We start from the raw sequence: 24,748 nt of genomic DNA on the forward strand, positions 1-24,748 counted from the left end.
GATTCTCATTGCACATTACTGGACTACTATAAATAAGGCAAAACCCTTGGAAAGGAAACACTCCACCTCTGAGGACACTGCAACTAACATGCTGCTCCTCAGGAGCAGAAGTTGCAGAGATGGACGTCAGTGAGGCAAAGTAGAGGCTCAGGTGCTGGGGCTCGGGGACTGCACTTTTAGGGACTAAAAGTGGAAGACTAAGCAAGAGAAATGTTGATATGGAAATCTTAGTGGAAAATGAATTTTCCTATTATGGATCAGAATGGCAGAAACCTGCAATACCCAAAGAACATCTGGAAACAGAAAGTGGTTGGCTTTGTGGGAAAAAGTGTTCAGGAATGGCTTGGAAATTCTAAAGCTAATTCTCCCTATAAGAGCTGGTCAGGTCAACAAGTAAGGAAACAGGCTGTACCTTGGGCATTTCAAAAAACCCAAAGCTTTGCCTTGAGACAATGACCATCAAAAACCTAATACTGAGAGGAGGAGGAGGGAAAAAAACTTGTTTTATACGAGTTGGCAGTGGCCTTCCAGGCTGTTCTTTTGAGAGGATGTGATGTAATTTCTGTGCTGCTCGTTCTGAAGCACACCTAGAACAACTAAACGATTAAGCTGGCAGGCTTTCTGACACGGAGTAGATGTTTCTGAAGTCCCTGACAAAGTAAAGAAAAACAAAAGTACCTCTTTAGGATGAAGGTAAATATAAGCTTATCATTAAACATGGACACTTCTGAGAATGAAAGAGGACAATATTAATAATTACCCTGGGACTACAGGCATCAAGTAGCACAGTCCCTGTCAAACAAAGCATGAAGTATGGCAAATTTATCAAGCACCATGAGAACCAAAGAACAGATGGCAGTTCTCACTTAATAAGGCCAACCATGTGGTACAAAGTCTAGGTAGACAGTAGGCATGTTGAGGCTGAGAAACAACCTGGGGGAAAATGTGTGAAGGGGAAGCTGGGGTGGGATAGATTCAGTAGGAACAAATATGGAAAGGAGGTGAGGATTAGAGCTAGAAGTACATCCAGGTTGAGTATCTCTAACCCCAAAAGCCCAAATCTGAAATGCTCCAAGATCTGAAACTTTTTGAGCACTGACCTGACACCATAGGTGGTAAATCCTACAAATAGAACTTTGTTTCACGTACAGTTATTAAAACTATTGTACACAATTACCTTCAGGCTAGGCTTATAAGGTGCACATGAAATTTAAGTGAATTTCAGGTTTAGACTTGGGTCCCCTTCCTAAGAGCTCATATGGACATGCAAATATTACAAAAGCTGAAAAAAAATCCCAAATCTGAAACATTCTGGTCCCCAGCAATTCAGATAAGGGATACTTAACCTATAATATGCCATACTGAGTCCCACACAAGGTGGGTTCCAAACCGCCTCTCCAGCTCACCTTGCATCATTTCTATGCTCAAAATCTACCTCCTCACCACAGCAGATATCAGTTTGCTGCTTCTCTCTCTCTCTTTTGTGTTGCTGGTGCTTGGTCTCAGGACATGCTAGGCTAGTGCCCTACCACTGAGCCACATCCGCAGCCCTGGGCTCTTTCTTTGATGTGGTTCTTTGCAGTTTCCTCAGCTCAGAGCACTCTACTAGCCACCCCCACCCCACCGGTTTTGTGTCCTTACCTCCCACAATTCCATCACCTCCCCTTTGTCTCTTCACCAGACTCCCACTTTGCCTTGGATCTTCCTTCCTCAGGCTCTTCCCATTTATATTTTATTTGATGGATACCTGTCTTGTCTAATTTGTTCAATGCTCTATTCCCATTCAGGCCGGGCTTATAGTTCATTCTCAAAGATATTTATTGACTGGGCTGGGGATGTGGCTCAAGCGGTAACGCGCTCGCCTGGCATGCATGTGGTGATGGGTTCGATCCTCAGCACCACATAAAAATAAAATAAAGATGTTGTGTCCACTGAAAACTGAAAAATAAATATTGAAAAATTCTCTCTCTTCTCTCTCTCAAAAAGAAGTAAGGAAAAGGATTACTGGGGCATTTTCTTTAATATATATATTTATTGACTGAATAGATTACACAAAAGTAAAGCAAGATTCCTGCTCACCCCACTCCCCCTGCCCCCCCAAAAAACAGTTTAAGAAAAATTCCAGGTAATAAACTGCCTAAGCCTGAAAAAACATTAAAAGACAAACATGAAGCTTATTATTAAGTATTTTTTTTCTTTTTCTTTTTTTTTTCTGAATGAATATCTTAAGTACAATTGTTGGCAGCAACCCTGAGCCATTCATGTTTAGAAGCAGCCCAAGACCCTTGTGGAAGCCTGAGTCAATGTGACATTGGCCTCTAGTGGATGAAATTGAGAATACAGCCTTTCCTAGTCAAAGGTCCTTGTAGCCCTAGCAATGATCGAAGGAAATGAAAAATCCCATAGTTTCCTTTATTTTTCTCTTCTACAGTGTAAACTGAGATTTTTAAAAGTTCTGTTCTTTTCTTCCTTTATCCATTTCAGGGAGAGCACAGCATCAAATTCCTGCCTCAGTTAAATACTTAGCATTGGGAACGTTAGTGTCTAGAAACACTTATTCACATCACAGCTTCTCTGAGAGAAGCTAAGTGTGAGAGTGTAAGGTTTTATAGCAAGTGTAAGGTTAAAACCATATATATATATATATATATATATATATATATATATATATATATAAAATAAATACTTTTTCCTAAGTGATATCTCACCCAATATCTATTGGGATTGTAGGGTTGGAAGCTACCAGACATTCCGGAAACAGAGTGCATTTTAAACTATCTGCTAATCAAAGGGTAAATATAATGTGTGTGACAGGAGAGAAAAACTGAGACCAAAGAAGGGATGAATTTAAATTAGAAGCAGATGGCAAGGGTGTGGGGGAAAAAGATACACTGATTAATTGCTGGTGGGATTGCAAAATGATACAACTACTTTGGAAAGCAGTATGGAGATACCTAGAAAATTTGGAATGGAACCACTATTTGACTCAGCTATCCCACTTATAGGTCTATACCCAAAGGGCTTAAAAGCAGCATGTTACAGTGATGCAGTCACCTCAATGCTTATAGCAGCTCAATTCATAATAGCTAAACTGTGAAAACAGATGCCTTTCAATAGATAAATGGATAAAGAAACTGTGGTATATATACACAATGGAATATTACTCAGCTTTAAAGAAGAATGAAATTATGATATTTATGGGTAAATGGACAGAATTGGAGAATATCATGCTAAGCGATATAAGCCAATCCCCAAAACCAAAGGCCAAATGTTTTCTCTGATAAGTGGTTGTGGATCCATAATGGGCCAGGGAGGTCAGTGGAGGAAGAATGGAGGAACTTTGGAATGAGCAGAGGGAAAGGAGGGATGGGGAGGGGGAATGTGTGTGTGGGAAGATGGTGGAATGACATGGACATTATTACCCCTAGGTATGGGCATAACTGCACAAATGGTGTGACTCTGCATTGTGTACAACCAGAGAAATGAAAAGTTGTGCTCCATTGTGTAAAAAGAATACAATAAAAATAAAAAAAATAGTAATAAATAAATAAATTACAAGCAGATGCAAATTTGAGGTGCAAATACATGAACTGTTTTTTTCTAAACAAACTGAATGATAATGCTCATTATTATTCACTTTTCCCCTCTTATTAGCTAGATGACCTGACATGGTAAAATCCTGGAATGGGCACAGTGTACATTCAGTCCTGGTGAGAAGCTTGTAGCTGCTCTTGCTCATGGAATAGCCTGTCATCACTTTTCAATCTCTAGGTTTTTTAAGGACACTACCGCCCACTTGCCATACTCAAATACTTAATAAACATCCTTAAATTTTTCTTTATTGGTATGCAGGCAGCTGCTGCTCAGGAAAGAAAATCTTTGCAATCAAAATAATTGCCTCAATAAAAAGGTGGCTCAAAGAGGGGAGGAGATGACACAGAACACAACAGAGGGGGCCTTCTTGGTGCATTCCTGACAGGCAGCAGGACAGCAAGGATCACCCTTGAGAGCTGCTATTCAGTCTGCCTCAGTTCATTCTCCAGAGCAAGGCTGGGAAGGATGCTGAATTCTCTGATTAGAACTGTTCAAATTCAAATGTACAAACAAATCATGTGCCAGGTAAACAAAAGATGCTTGGATACCTGCCTGTGGACTCTGTTTTCCAGCCAAGGCTCCCTTTTCACTAGTGTGAATCACATGACCAACCATGGTCAAATAGCTGTTCTCAGATCACAGTTGACTAGGAAGCGTACTTTTGAGCACTTTACTGAACTCTGTTTCCCCAAACACCTGGACTTCATACACATGTGTAAAACAGACGGCAACCCGCTCACATTTCAGCCAAGTAGAACTGTGCCAGCCGGCATCAGTATGAGTCTGATGAAATGGAAGTGATAAGGCAGAAGACATCTAATAAGCCGAGGACCTCGTGTGCTGCTAGCGTTCCCTTTTCCTCTTCTTTTTAATTTTTGCAAGCACTTGGGCCAGGAACTCTATCTGGCCACCAACTTTTGCTGAGAATGGACGCCCAGTTATAAAACGGACATGTCCACATGCAACAGGCGGTGCAACCAGGTCCTTTTGGACCAGCTTCCAAGAAAGAAGACTTTGACTCAAGTGACCCCCGGGGGCCCTGGTCCCCTGGACTATCCGCCATACCTACCATCTCCTTGAAGGCGCTTTCCAGAGCCCCGATGACCAGGCACTCGTGTGGGATCTTCTTCTCCGTGAAGAAGCGCGTGGGCGGGGTGCTGGGGGAGCCTGGGGCGCCCACCCCTCCGCGCAGGGAGGCGGCGCGGGTCAGGGTCCGGCTGTTGGCGGGTGTGTTCTCGGGCTCCTCTCCCAGGCAGGTCGGGGGCAGGACCGCAGAGTTCTTCAAGATCTCCACAATGTCCTGCAGCTGCTCTGTGACATGATGCTGCAGCAGGCGCGATGCCACCACGGCGGCCCCGGACCCCGCATGACCATCAAACAGCGACCAGTAGTGGCAGGAGACGCCCTCGGATTCCTGGTGGGACAGAGCGACAGGGAGGAGTGAGAAGGGCAGTATAGCCTCTGCCCCAGGACCATGTTGACACTGCTAGGACTAAGGGACTCTGTGTCCACTTGGTAGTCTCTCCTCTGAAGATGGCGGGATTAAAACATGGCTAAAATGCTCAGAGAAGGGTCCCCAGATTAGTCACTGCTGTGACTGCCACCCAAGAGATGAAGTGGTGCGCCCAGAGGAGAAGCCCACATTATCACATATGTGGTTACTACTTGGAAGGCAAGATCTGCTTTTTAATTCCATGCACATAAGGTTTTCCATAAAACTCCATACCAAGAGTGGAAGCCTCCAGGAATCCTGCTTTAACATCTAACTTCCCACCTCCCTGTGATTTCAACCCCAGATTAGGTTTAGTCTAGAATCTTTGGAGAAAGTTTGGCCTTTTTATAAGTAACAAGTAGACATACATTACCCCCCAACCCCCCCACACTTTAGAATCCTATACTAAGATAATTGTCCCATCCTCCTTGGTCTATATCCTGAATTCCAATGACATATTCTCTTCCTAGTCAGAGTCTGGTCCAGGCCCCATGAGAGGCAGCCAGTTCAAAACTGCTTTCCCCGTCTCCCTTGGTTCTCCAGCAGTTATCACTGACATCCTTCTGTTCCCTCTTCCTTGAATTTATGCAGTTTATGATCCCTCCCCCATGATGGACTAAACCATGTTTAAGTTACACACGCCTAAGATCTTGGCTCTAAGAGTGAGAGTTGAACTATGATTAAGTGAGACTAGAGAGGCCCAAAATAAACCCATGTGTATAGGGTCAACTTGCAGAAAAGCCAAGAATACACACCAATAAATGGTGTTCAGAAAACTGGATATTGAAAGGAATGAAATTGGGCCCTTACATCATATATATAAAATTAACTCAAAATGGCTTTAAAGGCATAAAGGGAAGACCTGAAATCATAAAACTCCTAGAACACAGAACAAAATAACTCCTCAACAAAGATCTTGGAATGATTTTTTTTTTGAATGACACCAAAGCAAAGAAAAAGAAAAAAAAAAAAAAGAAAGCAAAACAAAAACAAGTAGTACTACAAACCTAAAAGCTTGCAGAGGTGCCAATCACCAAAATGAAAAGGGAGCTGATGGAAGGGGAGAAAACATTTGCAAACCATGTGTCTGATAACGTATGAAGAGCTTGAACAGACATTCCTCCAAAGAAGACGTACAAGTGGCCAACGCCTGTATGAACAAGATGCTCACCACTAACCATGAGGAAACAATGAGGTGAGAATAAAGGAGACCTTCACCAGGCATGGTGGGACATGCCTGTAATCCCAGAAACTCAGGAGGCTGAAGCAGGAGGATCCCAAGTTCGAGGCCAGCTTCACCAATTTAGAGAAGCCCTAAGCAACTTAGGGAGACTGTGTCTCAAAATAAAAAATAAAAAGGGCTGAGGATGTGACTTAGTGGTTAAGTGCTCCTGGGTTCAATCCCTGGTACAGAGAGGGAGGAAGGCGGAGGGGGGAGGGGACACCCCTTCCATAGTCAGATAAAGAGAGTCTACAAGAAACCTACAGCTAACATCAGACTTTATGGTGAAGTACTAAGTACTTTTCCCCTAAAATTGGGGAAGAAAACAAAAAATGTGCTCTCACCACTTCTATTCAACTCTGTACTACATACAGGTCCTATATAAGCTTGAAGACTGTAAAGGAAAGTAAAACTGAATTTAAAATTGAACAATTTGATTATGGTGTGCCTTGGTATCATTTTATTTGTGTTTTGTGTTCTTGGTATTTGTCATTTTTGAATCTGTAAGTTTATAGCTATTTTATCAAATTTAGAAAAATCTCAGATTGCATTTCTTCCTTTCCTCTCTTTTTTTTTTCCCCTTTTTTTGAGGCTAGGAATTGAACTCAGTACATTGCCCATGTTGCACTAGCACTTGCAAGTGTTCTACCATTGAACCCTGAGCTCTGCCCAAAGCCCCTAAGCCATTATTTCTCTCTTCTTTAAGAAATCTCATTACACACATATTAGTCTACCTAGATGTCGTCCCAGGTTTAGGAAGGATGCTTTCATTTTTAAAAGTTTCATTTTGGCCAATTTCTATTGCTATGTAAAGTTTACTAATTTTTTTTCCAACTTTTTCTGTTTTAATTTTAAAGTGAGAAAAGGATTGAACAGATTTTTTTTCAAAGGAAGATTTGCAAATGGCCCACAGGAATATAGAAAAGTGCTCAACATCACAAATCATCAGGGAAATACAGATCACAGCTTCATGCCTGTCAGAACGGCTACTACAAAAATATTAATAAAAGATAAATGTGAGTAAGGATGTGAAGGAAAGGAAAGCTTTGGTTTTAGGAATGTAAATGGGTATAGCTATTATGGAAAACAGTATGGAGATTCCTCAGAATATAAAAAAACGAAACTACCATATGATCTGGGTTCATACCAAAGAAAATAAAATCAGTACCTCAAAAAGATATTTGCACTTTCAAATTCACTGTGGCATTACTTACACTAGCTAAGATATGGAAACAACCTAAATATCCACCCATGAAGATGTCATAAGGACATGAATGGACAAAGAAAACATGGGATCTTATTCAGCCATAAAAAGAGGGAAATTCTTCCCATTGCAACAAAATGGATAAATCTGAGGATGTTAAGCTAAGTGAGATATGCCAGGCACAGACAGGCAAACGCTGCATTATTTTCCCTCTATGTGGATTGTAACACTGGATATTGACATGCAAAGGAATGAAATTGGGCCCCTACATCATATATAAAATCATGAGAGAATCATGATTTCCAGGAGCTGAGGGGTGAGCGAAGGGGAGATAATGTGGTCAAAGGTTATAAACTTTCTGTGAAGAGAAGAAAAAGAATGTTATCCTTATAACACAATAATGTACACAATGCGACCACAGTTAACAATACTGGATCACATATTTCAAAATATCTATGAACTGGTAGTTATGTGAGGTGACAGATGTCTTCATTAACTAGTGGAAATCATTACAAATCATCACACTGTACACCTTAAATACATATAATTTCAGTCACATATCTCAATACAGCTGAGGGAAAAATTACATGTGAAAAAAGTATGCTATAACCAGAGGGTTAGGATATTAAATTCTAAGATTAAATAAACATTTGAGATCTTTATTTTCAGAAAACTGATGAAGATATGGGCAAGGTGCATATTACATCCATTTCTAACTAATAGGTCTATCTGACCCACAATAACAAATAATGAAGTCTTTTCAATTTTATTTTTTTAAGTTGAAGTCATCAAATAAAGTTCTTCTGGCTTATCTTAGAACAATGCTAGAAAATGCTGTGTAGGGGCTGGGGTTGTGGCTCAGCAGTAGAGCACTTGCCTAGCACGTGTGAGGTGTTGGGTTCAATTCTCAGCACCACATTAAAAATAAATAAATAAAAAAATAAAGGTATTGTGTCCAACTACAACTAAAAACAAAAAATTAAAAAAAAAGAAAATGCTGTGTAGTTAGTGTAACAGTATGCCATTACTCTCTGTTCTTTCAAATACTGTTTTCATTTAATTCTATGTTAGGTAATGAGATGAACTCATTGTTTATTAGTTAATAAATATTTACTGAGCACTTTTTATATGATAGGCACTATAGCAGACAGTGAGATTAAAAGACTAGTTCAAGAGATATCAGACAGGGGCTGGGGCTGTAGCTCAGCCATAGCACACTTGCCTGGCATGTGTGAGGCACTGGGTTTGATTCTCAGTACCACATACAAATAAATAAAGGTCTATCAACAACTAAAAAAAGAATTTAAAAAAAGAGATATCAGATATAACCTAGTCTTAACAATCCAGTAGAGAAGATGCTAATCAAATAATAACCAAAATAAATGGGAGATCACAAGGAGAGGTTCTTGGTGCCATGAGACCAGCCTATATTGACGGTTACACTGGAGATGATGTCATAAGGACATGAGGATCAGGCTGAGGGCTGCATGGCAGTTCACAAGATGAGGAGAAGAATGGAGAGACTGCCAGACAGGAGCAATAGCAGGTTCAAAGGCTCTGTGGTGGGAAGGTGCATGAAGAGTTAAAAGGAGACTAAACCATGGCTCCTTGGCTCAATGTGGGGAGTAGACAGGAAAAGGGGGAGGAGGAGGAGGAGGCTGGAGAAAGAAGTAGTAGTTAGACTACTCAGTCCTTACAAAATGCATGAGGGATCTTGGCCTTTAGTCCGAGAGTAATAAAAAGCCATGAATTGAGCGAGAATTGACAAAATTGATTTGTTTTAAAAAGGCCACTCAATCCATACTGTGAGGATTAAGAGAGAAGAATAAAAGTGAAAGTATCAATCTTACTCTAAAAGAAAAAAAAAAAAAAACAACCAAATTCTGGCAGGAAAAAAACACACAAGAATAATAAAATCACCCTAAAGCAGGCGTCCAAACTCAGAGGCAAGCAAAGTGGAAAGAACAAGGACTTCACTATTAGGAGGTTTGGATTTGAATCTCATCTTCCACACCAATCAGCCGAGAGGTCGGCAGTGCCAGGCTAGGGCGGCAGCAGGGGCTGGACCCTGGCTGGGTGGGGTACCAGCTGGCTGCCCCTGTTACTTAACAAGTCTTTGCCATGATTTCCGAACATGCAAAATGCAGGTGCTGGTTACCTGATAGGGAGTGTATGGGAGGGCTAAAAGGCAATTTATGTCAAGTGACTGGCTAAGCAGCATGTGGGGAGCAGTGTGCAGGTGTGGCTGCGACTACTGCCATCAGGACAAGGTCTGTGTAAGTTGTTCTCTGCACTTCAGCTTTCCACCGAAAGGCGGGGCCACCCAAAGGACTCCCATGAGTCTCCTGATTCCAAGTTTTCTCCACTGAAGAAGTTGGGGAAGAACTTGGGCCTTGAAGACAAGACAGACACAACTGGGAAGGACTGCAAGGTGACATGGAAGGCAGCACACTGGCAGTCCGGGAGTGCTGAGTCCCAGGGGCTTAGGTGACAGGAAAGAATCTGGTAGAGGCTCACCCAGTATCTATGCCCCCTTCTTGTTACTGCTGATTTCTGTTTGGGGCAGCAACGTGCCCATTAAAACTATCTCCCAGACTCCCTTGCAGCTCTGTGTTATCATATGATACACTGGCTGCAACTGGGAGTTCCCTGGATGAAACTTCCAGGAATGCTATCATTTTCCTGAGAAAAAGGCTCAGCTTGACTGGCCTGGTCCCTTTTATTTTATTTTATTTTTCCTATTTGGTACCAGGGTCTGGCGTGTGCTCGGCAAGTGCTCTACTACTGAAGCTGCACCCCCAGCCCTTTTTGAAATTTTGAGACAGGGTCCTAATAAATCACCCAGTTGGCCTTGAACTTGCTCTCCTTCTGCCTCAACCTCCCAAGTAGCTGTGAATATAGGTGTGCACCACTGTGCCCATACGGCTTCATCTTTGGTCCTTTATTCTTTCCTGTCTGAGTGACAGAAGCAGTACCTGGGGGCAGAGTAACCCCCCTGCAAACAAACAAACAAACAGTCTAAAAGTGGAAGGCTCTGTGTGATGGGCCCTGCTGTCCTGCCTGGGATGCCACACAAGACCTGAGCGGTTTAGCCTCTGGGCTTTTTGTCATGTGGGCTTCACAATGTGGATAAGCCATAGTTGATAGTTTTTGTAACAAGATCCAGGGACATGAGACTCATTGGATGCCCAGGAGAGGAAGCAGACTGCTAGATAAGGCAGGCGCAGGCACAAAAAAGAATGAGAAGTAGGTAGAAGTGGGTATCAATCTGGAGCAAAGCTGGTGCCAGAAGCCAAGGTTCTTAATTTAGGGCATCTGTGAATAGGATTCAGGGATCTTTATTTTCACAAACCTCTGAAATTTAGCATTTTAGGCTGGGATATAGGATGTAGCTCAGTGGCAGAACTCTTGCCTCACACATGAGAGACCCTGGGTTTAATCCTTAGTGCCACACAACAAACAAACATACAAACCCCTGAAATTTGGCATTTCCTCTTATCATGAATATAGGGAACAATTATATCAGCAGTACCTGTAACTTGGTTTTCGATAGAACCAGCATACTGCTATTCCAAATATCATGAGTTACTGTTTGTGCTCACTACCACTTTGAAATTGCAGTCATTATTAAACCCTCTACTAGCTCTTTTTGCTATCTTCTGCATTAATAAATGTCATATTACAAATTTGGTTGAATTTTTGATAACCACTTCAATATAATTCATTTCCTTGATAGTGTATGTATTTTTATTTATTTATTTTTGCATATAAAAACCTAACCAAGATGAGTCAATAGGCTTTGAAGTCTGAGCACCAGCCTTCAACTTCTGTGGAAGATGGGCATGTGGGAAACAGGCTGTGCTATACTCCCTACATGACCTCTGTCCAAACAGTGATTTTCCTTCATGCCAAAGGGATATTAACCAGTAAGTCTGACCATCTAGTGGATACATCAACCCTGTCAAAAAGGAAGTGATCCAGTCTGCATGTTGAGCATCTGCCAGACTGTTTTAGGGGGGAAGAGTCCTTCTCTCAGGCTGGATCTCCCTCACCAGGGTATAGTGTCAGAAAACATCCTCACAATCAGGAAAAAGTGGTAGAACAAAAGGATTTCTTGGGCTGGGGTTGTGGCTAATTGGTAGAGTGCTTGCCTAGCATGCGTGAGGCACTGGGTTTGATTCTCAGCACTGCATATAAATAAATAAAGTCTATAGACAACTAAAAAAAAAAAAAAGGATTTCATGCTCACTATACCTAAGACCCCAAAGAACAGAAGTCCACCAGACTAAATCCTGCATGCACAACCACAGCCCTCTTTGAATTAAGACCCAGCAAACATCTTTTAAGGGCACTACCACAGGAGCAGATGAGAGATACGGTGATAGGAATATCAGTGTCCAGGCCCGGATTCTGTTATACGGAACGTTATCATGTTTCCAGAGCCATGGTTTGGAATGAATACTAATGAATCCCATAAAATGAGCCACAGTACAATCGGGTTCTATTAGTTTTTTCTTCTTCCTTTTGCCCAGGGCTTCACACATGCTAGGAAAGTAAGTTTTCTACCACTGAACCACATCCTCAGTCCCCACTACAGTTTTTAAAAGGCAACTTTGAAGTTCTCCTGACAAGTAATCCATCTATTTCCTTCAGCAACGGGAAGCAATCCACAGTCACTGCAACAGTACTCAGTTGAGGAAATATTTCAGGACCCTGGGTGCCACACACAAAAAATATTTTTTAAGTGGTCAAGAGGAAACTTGACTAGGGACTCCAATGCAGAGAACCCCTTTGCATGACGATGCCATAACTGGTACAGCCTGGTTTTTTAATGCAATCAGTAATTCTTACAGGTAACACCTGGAAGGCTTTCTTTTTCACAAAGAAAGTCTGTTTCTTATTAAACACGGAATAATCCAGCTGTGGCACAGACCAGTTCAGCCAGTAACTTTGAAGGTGGGGCCCTGGCACTGATTCTTTTAAAAACTCCCCAGATGATTCTAATGAACAGCCAGAGTTGAGAATCCCTGATCTTAATGGAGGGGGGACTGTTAAGCAGTCGGGAGACACACACTGTGCCATCTGTTCTCTCTGTGCCCTTGGTAAGTCACATCTCCCAGAGCCAACCAGAACAGTGAGGTTCACAGTGAGGTTCACAGTGTGTTCCTTTGGTTCTGAAATGTTACCTCAGGAAAGAGGAAGTACAGTGGTTGTGTAAGAGGTGAGTCCCCTTGACCTTTGTTTCAATCACAGAAGCAGGGCTTTATTAGTTATAAATGTAAGGGCTTTAACAAGGATTTTGGTGGATGAAAAGACTTAAAAGTTTTTTTTTTTGTTTGTTTGTTTTTTAAAAGCCCCTGAACTAGATAAAACTAAGTTCATCAAGAGTTTTCAAAATTTTCAGTGTACTCCTAGGACATTGAGAGTGATGTAGGATTCAGGGAATTACAAATACAAAATGAGCTCTCTCTATGTGCTTAGGTTCCAGCTTAGCTGTTCAAGAGTGAAAGACCCTAAAGTCAGAGAAACATCCAGTTATGGGTCTAGAACAACTGACCCACCATTTAACAAGCCTTTTGTAGTAGGCAACATTCGAAATGCTTTACAAATATGAACTCACGTAATTCTTCCTCTAGTCTTACAAATAACTACCCTGTGAGATGTGGTTATCATACCCACTTTACACAGTTGGAAAACGAGGAACTGCTCTAGGTCACCAGCAGTGAGGTGGCAGTACCTGCGTCCATGCCCTCAGCCCTCAACACCACCCCCTATTCTGCCTGCCCAGAGGGAAAGCTCTCCTTAACTCCCACGCACTTGGCACAGTAATCCACTTCTCTACACTGGAATTTGAGTTGCAACCACTGGTTTTTTTTTTCCCCACTAAAACACAAAACTTGATCATAGATATTTTTCTTACTGGCCTAACAACCTGCTCCTTGGGCTGGCTTCTAACTGTGGGCCCCCAGTTTGAAATCTCTGCTGTAGCCTCTGATGGTCTCTTCATGTTCCAGCTCTTATTCAAAATCTCACTCACACCAATATCCCACCCCCACTCTCTACCTCTTTGCCTAACTTCTGCAGTACTCAGCTCAAATGCCACTCCTCCTGGAAGTTCTTGGTGATACTGACACACTAGGGACAGTGGCCTTGAGGTCTAGGTAAGGCTGGGGTGAGAGGTTGGAGACAGAAGCCTCAATCCACTGGCTGGCCCCTCAAGCATGGCACTGGCTCTACATCAGACAGCACCACAAAAGCTGTGCTGCCAGGAGGTCACTGTCACAGGGCAAAGAGGGCCCAGGTTAGAGTAGTATCAGTGTAAAGATGAATGATGAATGGCTTCAGGAGACAGTTTAAACACCATCGGACTGCTGGTCACTGTGGCACACGCTTATAATTCCAATGGCTTGGGAGGCAGGAGGATCATGAGTTCAAAGCCAGCCTCAGCAAAAGCAAGGCACTAAGCAACTCAGTGAGACCCTGTCTCTAAATAAAATATAAAATAGAGCTAGGGATGTGGCTCAGTGGTCAAGTGCCTCTGAGTTCAATCCCTGGTATGCCCCCCTGCCAAACAAACAAACAAACAAAAAACACTAGGAGGCTAGAGAGGGTGATAGGGTCTTTGAAATGTGACCAACACATTATGGAGAATAAAAATGTGACCAAGATATGACAGAGAATAAAAATCTGTCTTCAAAAGTAGCATGATCAGGCTGGGGAGATAGCTCAGTTGGTTGAGTGCTTGCTTCGCACACACAAGGCCCTGGCTTCAATCCCCAGCACCACAGGGAAAAAAAAAAGTAGCATGATCAACGGGATGTGCTGTGTGCTTATATGGAAAAGGCTGTGAGGGCTGCTCCTCTTTCAACCTCTCCTTAAAATGATGCTATCACCTGCTGCAAGGTAAGGAGATGGTTTGCTTCTAGTTAGACCTGAGAACCTTGAGGAACGAGTGTCTCCCCAGTGTCACACAGCATTGAGGACTTCATCAACATCAGGGGTTGAAGCCAGGAGTAAGGCAACCAGAGTGACCCAACTGTCACCAGTTGTCACCAGCTGTGAGCCTCAAGATAGGCTTGTAGAAACACCAGGTTCAAGAACATGATATTTCTATAGCATCTCAAATCTTATTTCTCTGTAAACACACCTGTATGGCTTTGTTGACTAGAACCCTTACTGATTTTCAGTGTCCTGGATGCTGACGTCGCTTACCAGCTTGGAATGATCTGGCAGCTACTCACACTCCAGCGTATCTCTTGCTCCTCATCAGTGGTCCTGAGCATCCCTCATTTCCTTTCTTCTAACCCTCAGTTACCTCTAGAACTATGTTTTTCTTCTGTCTGAAACACCTATTCCTAGTTCTCTGCTTTGGGAAGTATTTTCCTCCATTTTTTGGTGGGAACATGATCTCCCCCTGGCCTCTGCATGTTCCCCACCACAGTGTTTATCCCATGATTGGTGGCATTGCCTAGGCAGGTCTGTATTAGCCGTAGTCCCAGAGACTCCTGTGTCTCTCACTTGCTCTGGGATTCCCAGGGAGTGCCTGCTAGAGAACAGAGGCTCAGGAACGACACTGGCAACACAGCATCACGCCTTGGCTACTTAAAAGTGGGGTGATTTACTTAGGCAATTGCAAATGAGAAAAAACATAATTTTCTCTCTCATGGTGTGTCTTAACATAGAAAGACCACAGGCTGCAGGTCAAGACAATCCCGAGTTTTGGAATTTACTATCATGTGATCTTGGGCAAGTTCTTTAACTTCTCTCATCTCCTTATTGAAAGAAGGATAACAGCTGGGGCTGTGGTGGAGCACTTGCCCAGCAGGCACGAGGCCCTGGGTTCAATCTCCAGACCTGCAAACAGGACAGACAGACAGACAGACAGACAAACAAAAACAAATACTTTGAAGCTCGTCCTTCTCTTCTGTGTATATACTGGCAACTAAAAAAAGTGAACTCCAAAACTGCTTTTTGAATTAAACAGCAAATTTAATAATAACTTTTTTTTCCCTTCTTGTCTTTAAGGGGCAAAAGGAAGAGGAAGAAAGAAGAAAGAAAAAGGAAGAGGAGGAAGATAAAGAAAGGGTGAAACTGAGGCACAGACAGTAAGGACTGATTCCTGTAAGACCCGTCTTGGAGTCTCCTCTCCTATATGCCAGGCTCCCTGTGGGCACTTAGGGTAAAGCAGGGAATAAGATAAAACAGTTCTTAAGCTCTTGACACCATATGAAGAAGAGGACATATGAAGAAGAGGACAAGTGTGATGAGTGTTAGGAAACAAACAAACAAACAAAAAAACCACACCCAGTGCTACAGGAGGGGACAACATGCATTCAATATGCAGATGACCCTGGGTTAGAGGGAGCCGGACTAGAAAGGATGGCAGGGGAGAGATGTTGTGATGGAACATTGATGGATCCAGAGAGTAGTGGTGATTATTCACATCCATGCACGTGTTAAAATTCACAAAACTGCATTCCAAAAGAAAAAAAAGCTAATTGTACCATATAATAATAAAAAACAAATAAAGTAAAACACCATGACAAGAGAAGCCAATGCCCTGAAGCAATGGTGACTGCCTACTATCAATATCATAAAGCCTGGGGGACGCTGGGCAGGAGGGAGGCCAAGCTGCCTCTTGAGCTCTTCACTCTTCACCCTGCAAAATGGGGTGCTCGTCTCACCCCACTGTGGGACTCTTATTTTCTAATTACTTCCCCTCTACAAAGTCCCAGTTCAGAGGGCATCTACCGAGCATCTACTGTATTTAACCTCCCTAACACCCCCATATAACAGTGGCCATTATCCCATTTTTTACTGATGGTGAAACCAGGGCATGGACAGAGGTAGGACTTGAATCCAGTTTTTCTGACCTCGACATAAGGAATCTTTCCAACTTCCCAATGCCACACAACTCTGTGTAACCTCCCTAGCTTCCATTATTCTTAGGCCTTTGGCACATCAGTGTTGCCTGCATTATTTCAAGCTTGTTTGCTGCTTGGTAGTTACTGTGTACAGGTCCTGGGTCATCATTTGATGGCTACAACTTTTCAGCACTGACTCCGCATTACTCTCCTGATAAGTATCTAAAAACATCTCTGGGCACCAGCTTAGAACCAAGCTCTACGCCTAAAAAAACCAGACCCTCCAGATTTACAGCAACATGATCTAGACAAAATGAATTTTAAATTTACCAATATTATATTTTAACAAATGAAGTTCATTTGTTCATTCTAACTTACTTCATTTATCAACAAAATTAGTCTTACATGAAATTTACAACTTGCATATCCTTCTCTGGAAAATTATATGTACAATCTGATAAAGGAAGGTTCCAGAAGGAGACAAATAGGTGTTTTTAAACTGTACAGTTTCTCTTAGGCTTTCTCTAAAGTAGGCCCAAAGTTACATTCTCTTTTCTCAGAAGTCCTAGAAACAGCTGCTTAATAATATGGCTTATTGTCTTTTCCCAATTTTCAAGATCATCTGTAATGCTGGAGTTTATTATGTCCCAACTGGAAAGGGGTCCTGGGCTTCTCAACAAATATGAGTGCTCTGAGCAGAAATCTATTACTGATCAAGGAGCTAATTCGAATTAATTTCCTATATAAGTAGGTGGTATCCATTCAGCTTCTGCTGTAATTACACAACCAACCAAAAATAATAAAAAATCATCTGTCTGCATTTTAGCCCTATCAAAACAGGAGCCTCACCAGGTGCACCTTAACTCTGAGGAATCCACAGACCCCAAAAGTCAGAGACCCATGTGGGTGGCAGTGAGGTACCACCACCTCCTGAGAAGTGCTGGCAAAGAAGATGGGGGCGGGTGGGGGTGTTCTAGACAACCTCAGATGTTATCTGTGCAGCCGGCTAGAGATACTGAGATGCAAAGCAGGAAGCACGGAAAACCTAGAGTGAGGTTTAGGTATTTAGCAGCTTAAAGAAATAAGGGCTTTGCCTTCTTCCAGTCACTGCACAGAGTTCTAAAGGTTGGAAAACCTCTTCATTCCACCCCCTTCCCCCAGGATGCTCTCCACAAGGAGCACACAAACCCCAAGGGGTGTTAAAAACAATCAATCAACACATTGGCATCCTTTCACAGTTAAAATGCAGAATTTAAGCTTTACTGGTGTTTCTCATAGACTCTGACTCTGGCGCCCTCAGGTGGCAGTAAGAGGGACATCTGGGGGCATATGCAGCTGGGGGTGCTCTGGTGTACGGTGACCCACCCTGTTTCCAGCTACATGGTACAGAACAGTATAATACTAATTTTTAAATGAAATTATGCCTTGCAGAGCGGACAGCAGATTTTAGAAAAACATTTCTGCAAAGAAACTGCTGACTGAAGAGATGAGCACATAAAGATCCTGTCCGCTCTGGCACTCTTACTCCCAACGATGACAATATAGTCATGTCTGACAATGATGATATTCATATTTAGTCAAAAGAACTGAAACGCTCAAAGAGACAGCTGAAATATGGAATTATACTCCCTATTGTTACTGGTGAGCTGTGCCTTGAGACATGAGCTAATGATAGCATGAAGCCTTTGCTCTCAGCAAGATGGTAAATGAGGTGCTGCGGGTGGCGGAGGTGGAGGTGTTGGGGGGTGGGTGGGACTCAGAACAATGCCTGGAATATAATTAACACCAAAAAATTGTCAGCTGCTATTATTTGAAAATAAGGCCTTTGAATTATTTTTAAAACTTTAATGGTATTCTTTCAATTGTAAAGTAATTATATACTATATGGATATATAGTAATAGGGTTATGTTTCAATGAATGAAAAACACATTGGGGATACATTCCAAAAAATTGTTTTTAACTGACAGTCTGGAGACTGCTACTATCGAAATAACTGCCTTGAGGGGGAAGTGGTGTCCCCTGGATGCCTTCCATTGGGGACAGAAGTTCTCCATGCGTTCTCTGACCCTCTTCTTTTCCCTACCACATGAACAAGGGAGGGACTGTATACACAGAGTAAAGGCAGAACCACAAATGAGAGTTGCCACCTTCAAATCTTGAGGTTCATTTTACAAAACCTGCCTCAGGGGTATGGTATGCAGGTGCCTCCCTCCTTTCGCAAAGACAGAGGAATGGGATTAAGTCTTTCTCATTGAGGAAACATTGAGTACACGTTTTCTTGGTTCTCACTAAAATCTATTATATGGTTTGATTTGCATAAAATTTCTGGCCACTTTTCAAGGGGCACAGCCAACATAATTCAGGGTCCAAAATTATCTGTGGTAGGCCTTCTGTCCATAAAACTTTCAATCTCGTTTCTAACTGGATCCTCACCGTTACACATTGAGTGCAAGAATAAAGTCAGTGAGGAAGAAAGGTGAGGAGGAATTTGAATAACTATCAAAGTCCCTTCTAGGGCCCACATTCTATTGCTGTCCACTTGGAACCTTGACCATAGTTTGCTTCTTTACTATACCTCCCTTTTTGACTTATTTAGATATTTTGCCTCGCAATGGGGGGGGGGAACACCCCTTAATTTTATATACTTCAATGAGTATACTGTTTCCTTCTCATGAGACAATAAGATATAGGATAAGTTTATTTTTTATTTTTGAATTGCAATTTTAATTTATTTATTTACTTACTTATTTAAAGAGATAGGATCTTACTATGTGGCCCAGGCTAGGCCCAAAGTCTCAGGCTTAAGCAATTCTCCTGCCTTAGCCTTCCAAGTAGCTGAGCACATGTCACCATATCTGGCTTGTCTCATATTTTAAAACACTATTAGATACATACCAGTTTCACAGAGCTAGCAAGTCTGAAGTTTGCAATAGTTTTGTTGCAAAGTTGTGTTCTGGTTTATTCTAGAATCAAATTATTTTAGGAATGTTCTCAAGCTATCACCTTATACATCAACAAATTTTCCCTAAATTAGTTATAAAATACCCTATAAGTACTGTATGATAATATTGAAATGCAGCTGTAAGTGCTGCTATTATAATAATAACCGCATCGGATAATTTTTGTCAAGCACCACATGCCAGGCACTATTCTAAGCACTTTTCATATTTTTAACACTATGAGGTAGAAACTATTATCCCTGATTTACAAATGGGGAAAATGAGGTATTGGCAAAGTCAAGAAACTTGCATAAAAGCAGCTCATCAATTAAGTGGGAAATCCAGGATTCAAACTGAGATACTTGTTATTCAATCAGGCTTTTTAATCCTTGTCATGGTTTATGTGAATGAGAGTCTTTTAGTCTTTTTGTAATTTAGCAAGAATTATGTACTCTAAGGACAATTCACTTCACCTGTCAGGAAGAGCTGCTACTCAATTTTGAAGTCAACAAGGGACACCTCTAACTTAACTCACAGATGAAATGAGAAATGATAAGGAAAAAGGAGAAAATATTTAGTATCAAATGGTATTGAAAAATACATATCAGCCGGGCACAATGGTGTATGCCTGTAATCTCAGTGGTGCAGGTGGCTGATGCAGCAGGATCTCAAGTTCGAAGCCAGCCTCAGCAACTTAGTGAGGCCCTGTTTCAAAATAAAAATGAAAAGAGAAGAGGAGAGGAGGGGAGGGGAGGGGAGGAAGGGAGGAAGGGAGGGAGGGAGGGAGGGAAGGAAGGGAGGGAGGGAGGGAAGGAAGGGAGGGAGGGAGGGAAGGAAGGGAGGGAGGGAGGGAGGGAAGGAAGGGAGGGAGGGAGGGAAGGAAGGGAGGGAGGGAGGGAGGGAAGGAAGGGAGGGAGGGAAAGAAGGAAGACATATCAACATTAAAAGGTGCTACATTTCTCAACTGCTAATGTATAAAGAGACAGCATGTTTCAAATCTGGACTCCGAGGCCAGACTGCCTGGGATCCATGCTGTCAATCTCTGAGCTTCAGTTTATTCATGAACACAACAGAGATAATAATAGCAATACATATTTACTTCTGTAGTCTGAGGTTAAGTGAACCAATGCTGGCAAAGTCCTAAGATCAGTGTCTGGCACATGAATGCTAAGTGTTATATTTGAAAAATAAAAGAAGACTCTGATGAAGGAGAAGGAAGGAAGAAAGAAAGAAAAAAAATCTTAAAAGAGTTATGGCCCTTTCCAGCATTCTTCCCACCTAACGCTGTGGGAAGTTAGACTACAAGTGAAGCAAGGAGAAGTTTCCAGCTCAACATTGTTTATTTATTTATTTATTTTTTTGTAGCCTGAAGATTTGCCATAGTGGAGAAATCTACTGTGGAAGCAAGTTTTAGTTGTGGACTCAGCTACTGCATCTATCTTGGTCAAACCTGGCCTTCAGGATAAACCAGCACCCACGGAGGTGGGAACTTTTACAATTACTCTGGCTGACATCAGCCTTGTTGATTCCTGGTGGTAAAAGTCATCCTTCTTAATCACTGGCATCAATTCTTCATCCCTGGGCCCAAGAGATAAGAGTTCTAAAGGAAATCATTGCCCTCCGACTTAAAAAAAAAAATAGAGAAAGTTTACATCTTCTTGACACACACAGAACAAAGTGAAAATTTAGAGTAAACACGGAGAGATGAATAAAAGGTCACTCTTATTGCTTTTTATAGCTGACATGGTCTCAGGGAGCGGACCAGCAGATATGAGTGTACAGGGTTCCAGGAAGACTGCCACATAGAACCAGAGGCAGCTTTCCTTTAATATTTTGGAGTTGAAAGAGTTCTTTTTTCAGAAAATGGATGGAAAGGTGGCAGACCTTTAGTTCAGAGTTGAATGAGCCCCCTTTCCCTTTCCTTTTACCTCTCCCTGTCCCAGTTTGGTCCTACTTGCCTTGAATTCCCACAGTGCTGCCCTATGGGCTGCTGAGAAAGATAATCAGCTTCCCTCTCCCCTGCTGATGAACTTGGCCTGATGCTGACACAGCCATCTCCTGTTATTGTAATCAGACACTGAACTAACATACCGAAACCACACACTTTGATGTGTTTTGACTAAAACAGCATAAGGGTACTCTCAAGGAGATAGACTTGGAATGCATGGTCCATGAGAGTCTAGTCTCAAGCCAAAGACAATATGTTCCAAATATGGAGTCACTCATGGCAGGGGCGGGGGTGTTCTGGTGATTGCCACAGTACCCTGACTATTCCCACCCAAGCATCTCACATACAGACATACACTTCTTTTTTTTTTGTGGTGCTGGGGATTGAACCTGGGGCCTTGTGCATGCAAGGCAAGCACTCTACCAACTGAGCTATATCCCTAGCTCTGCACTTCTTCTCTTAATACTAAGGTTGTAACATACCCATAAGTGTGAACTCTTTCCTTCCTTACAGAAATCATCTCTTGGTATTCTCCCCTTTTTATCTCATTCTCAGAAGGACTAGATAGTTGGGAACTGAGAAGCAAAAGCTCTTGGAAAAGCTCTGACTACTTGTGTGTGGTATTCACTATGATAAATAACTCTTTACATCCTTTCAAAACCAAAGGAAAGAAAACCTAGAGATGCTCATAAATTCCCACAAGTCTTGGTCTTTGAAATGAAAAGGCTTTCAGTGGGAGCAAGAGGCTACTTGGAACAGTGTGTTCTCCTCAGTTAGCTTATGGCATCTTTCCTAAGGACAGTCTTATGAAAGTGATTGTGGGAATGCTAGTAGCATTTTAGATTTCCTTCCTCCTGGTTACTCATCCTACTCCCTAAGTGAGTAACTAGAGTAGAGGAATGGTTAAGAGGCTTATGGCTCATCACACATAAAATAGCCAAAATTCATTCAGGCACAGGAAAAGTTTCACCTTCACTTGTCATTGAGAAAAACCTTCTCTACTGAACTGTGCATCCATGTGATCAGAGATCTCAAAACCCATCTACCTTATTCCTCAAAAGAGATGCTTTGACTTATTTCTTATGAATCCTATCACTAATCTCTTAATTAAAAAACAATCAAACTTAGATGGATTGCAGAGTAGTTGAAAGGGAGAAGAAAGTAATTCAACCATAGCTCCTTGAGGCTACAGTACTACTAAGCTGAACACTTTAAAATTTTTAAATTTGTTCTCCTTTTAAGTTTTGTGACTTCTTTAAAGTATTTACTTTTCAACCCCTGACATTTTACTTTTCATGTAGATGGAACTTGCCATCAATTTGTTTTCTTTCTTAGAAGTAAGGCAGCCAAATACAGGAAATGACACAACCCCCGGACATCCTCACCAAAGTCAGGAGAGGCAGAATATAATGCTTGATTATTTTATCCACCAAAATATTTTGAAGAGGATTGTATGTTTTAAATTAGAAGGCTTAAGTTGACTTCTTAGGCTAAAAGACGGCTTGTATTCATGGGATGAAACATCCCTGAGTTGGCATGAGAAATGACTTAAGGTTGCCTTAAAATCTTAATTATCAAAATGATAATTATCTGTAGTTGAGAGTCATCTCATCACTACCTAGCTACCCTGTTGCCACTCAGTGTAAGAAATGTCATCAAATATAGTCACACTTTTGCTGAATTGTTGTGCACATCACTGATAGTTCCTACAAAACATTCCTATGACAATTCCTTTCACTGTGAATTTTATGTTATTTGACAGGAAATTTTAGGTTTTCTACAATCATTCATGAAAGAAGTCTTATGGGAATACATATTATGATTTTACTAAATTTGTTGGGAACAAAGAGATCAAGGAAGGAGGAGGAAACTTTGCACATGCCTCCAGGATGGAGCCCACCCATCTTCTTTTGCTATTCTTCAAGGCTAGTAACTGTGTCTACTGGTAAGTTGCTATTTGTCCTGTTGTTCCACTTTTGCTCATGATATTATGTGACAGCTTTTCCATCCTTATCTTTCTTGAACTTTCTGTGGCCCGTAGCAGAGTTACCCACCTCCTTACAACTCCCCTCACTTCTTGGAACTTCTAGAAAGCCCTTGGCACCAGATTTTTACTTTGTATTATTTTTGTTTTTGAATTTTTCCTGTTTTGTGATATAAGTCACATCTTCAACTTCAACTCTTAGAACTGCTGAGATCTAAACCTCTTTAGACATGTTCTTAAGCTCCAAACCTTTATTTCTTCCTATGAAACACTTTTGCCTAGAAAGGCAGAATTAATATCCTCAAAGTTCTGGTTGCCCTCTCTGCACGTCCCCACCCTTCCACCTGCACCTCCTCTGGCCCAACATACACTGCCTGGGGCCTGCCATCCTCACCTCCTCCCTGCCTCAAGCAGCCGGTCAACTGGTCCTCTCAATTGCTGTCTCTCACATCATCTCTTCTGAGCCAGTCCCTCACTTCATCGCTGCCTCATTTTAAGCCTTCCTCGTTTCTTCCCTGGATTTCTGCACCGGAATCTCCCTCTCAATTGGCATCCGCACCTTCCAGTCTGCACTGCTAGACTTCCCAGCTCAGCCACCCACCCCAACCACTACTGTCTTGATTTAGTGTCCCCTTGTCTAAAATCATTTGGTTAAAACTACAGATTACTACGGCATCTGGTAACTGTCATGTGTGAAACTTGCTTGCTGTTTCTGCCTTACCACCCTCCAAGTGACCACATGTGCTCTGAAACAATAGAAGACATGTGTCATGTCTCTCATGCCAACCTTTCTCTGCCTAGGCATGTTCCTCATATCAGAAACTCCCTTTTCTCATATTTGCTTGGTTAATATCTATTCAAATTTCCTTTTTACCTTTCCCCTTTTCTTTGAAGTGTAGGGCATTCAATCCAGGATGTCTTGCACATGCCAAGCAAGTGCTCTTACCACTGAGCTACACCCCAGCCCTCTTGTTCACTTTTTAAGACCATAGCTTTTTTTTTGGGGGGGGGGTGGAGGATACCAGGGATTGAACTCAGGGGACTCGACCTCTGAAACACATCCCCAGTCTTATTTTGTATTTTACTTAGAGACAGGGTCTCATTCAGTTGCTTAGTGCCTCACTGTTGCTAAAGCTGGCTTTGAACTCCCTGACTCAGCCGCTAGAACCCCGGGATTACAGGCGTACACCACCACGCCTGGCTAATACCATGGCTTTGAAGACTCACTTTTTTTTTTAGGAAATCTTCCTTAAACTGATCTATCTCTCGACTGTTCCTAAAACTACCAGTTCATGATGTGAGGTAGGCTTCCATACATACTGGGATTTTTATCTTTATCAAAACTCACCACACGATAGTGTCACTGCTTACTGACTTTCTCCTCCAGGAGTAGGCAGACTGGAGCTGTATGGAGCTCATCTCCTTATCCCAAGGCTCAGTATGCATACCCAGTGCTCAACTGTGTTTGTTGGGTGAAGGAACAGATTCAAGGGGGGAACC

The 24,748-nt window shown here is 42.1% G+C and overlaps 1 protein-coding gene across 1 annotated transcript in view; it reads right to left on the minus strand.

The window, feature by feature from the left end:
• Nucleotides 1–24,748, minus strand: part of Ppm1h (protein phosphatase, Mg2+/Mn2+ dependent 1H) — a 270,705-nt gene that overhangs the window by 148,564 nt on the left and 97,393 nt on the right. The window contains exon 3 of the mRNA XM_046430626.2: nucleotides 4,664–5,008. Within this exon, the coding sequence (XP_046286582.1) occupies nucleotides 4,664–5,008 (345 nt within the window). The remainder of the gene's footprint in view (nucleotides 1–4,663; nucleotides 5,009–24,748) is intronic.

Source organism: Marmota monax, unplaced genomic scaffold (genome assembly GCF_021218885.2).
Source record: "Marmota monax isolate L192 unplaced genomic scaffold, Marmota_monax_Labrador192_F-V1.1 WCK01_AAM20220418_F8-fsc00056, whole genome shotgun sequence".
NCBI classification, from domain to species: Eukaryota; Metazoa; Chordata; class Mammalia; order Rodentia; family Sciuridae; genus Marmota; species Marmota monax.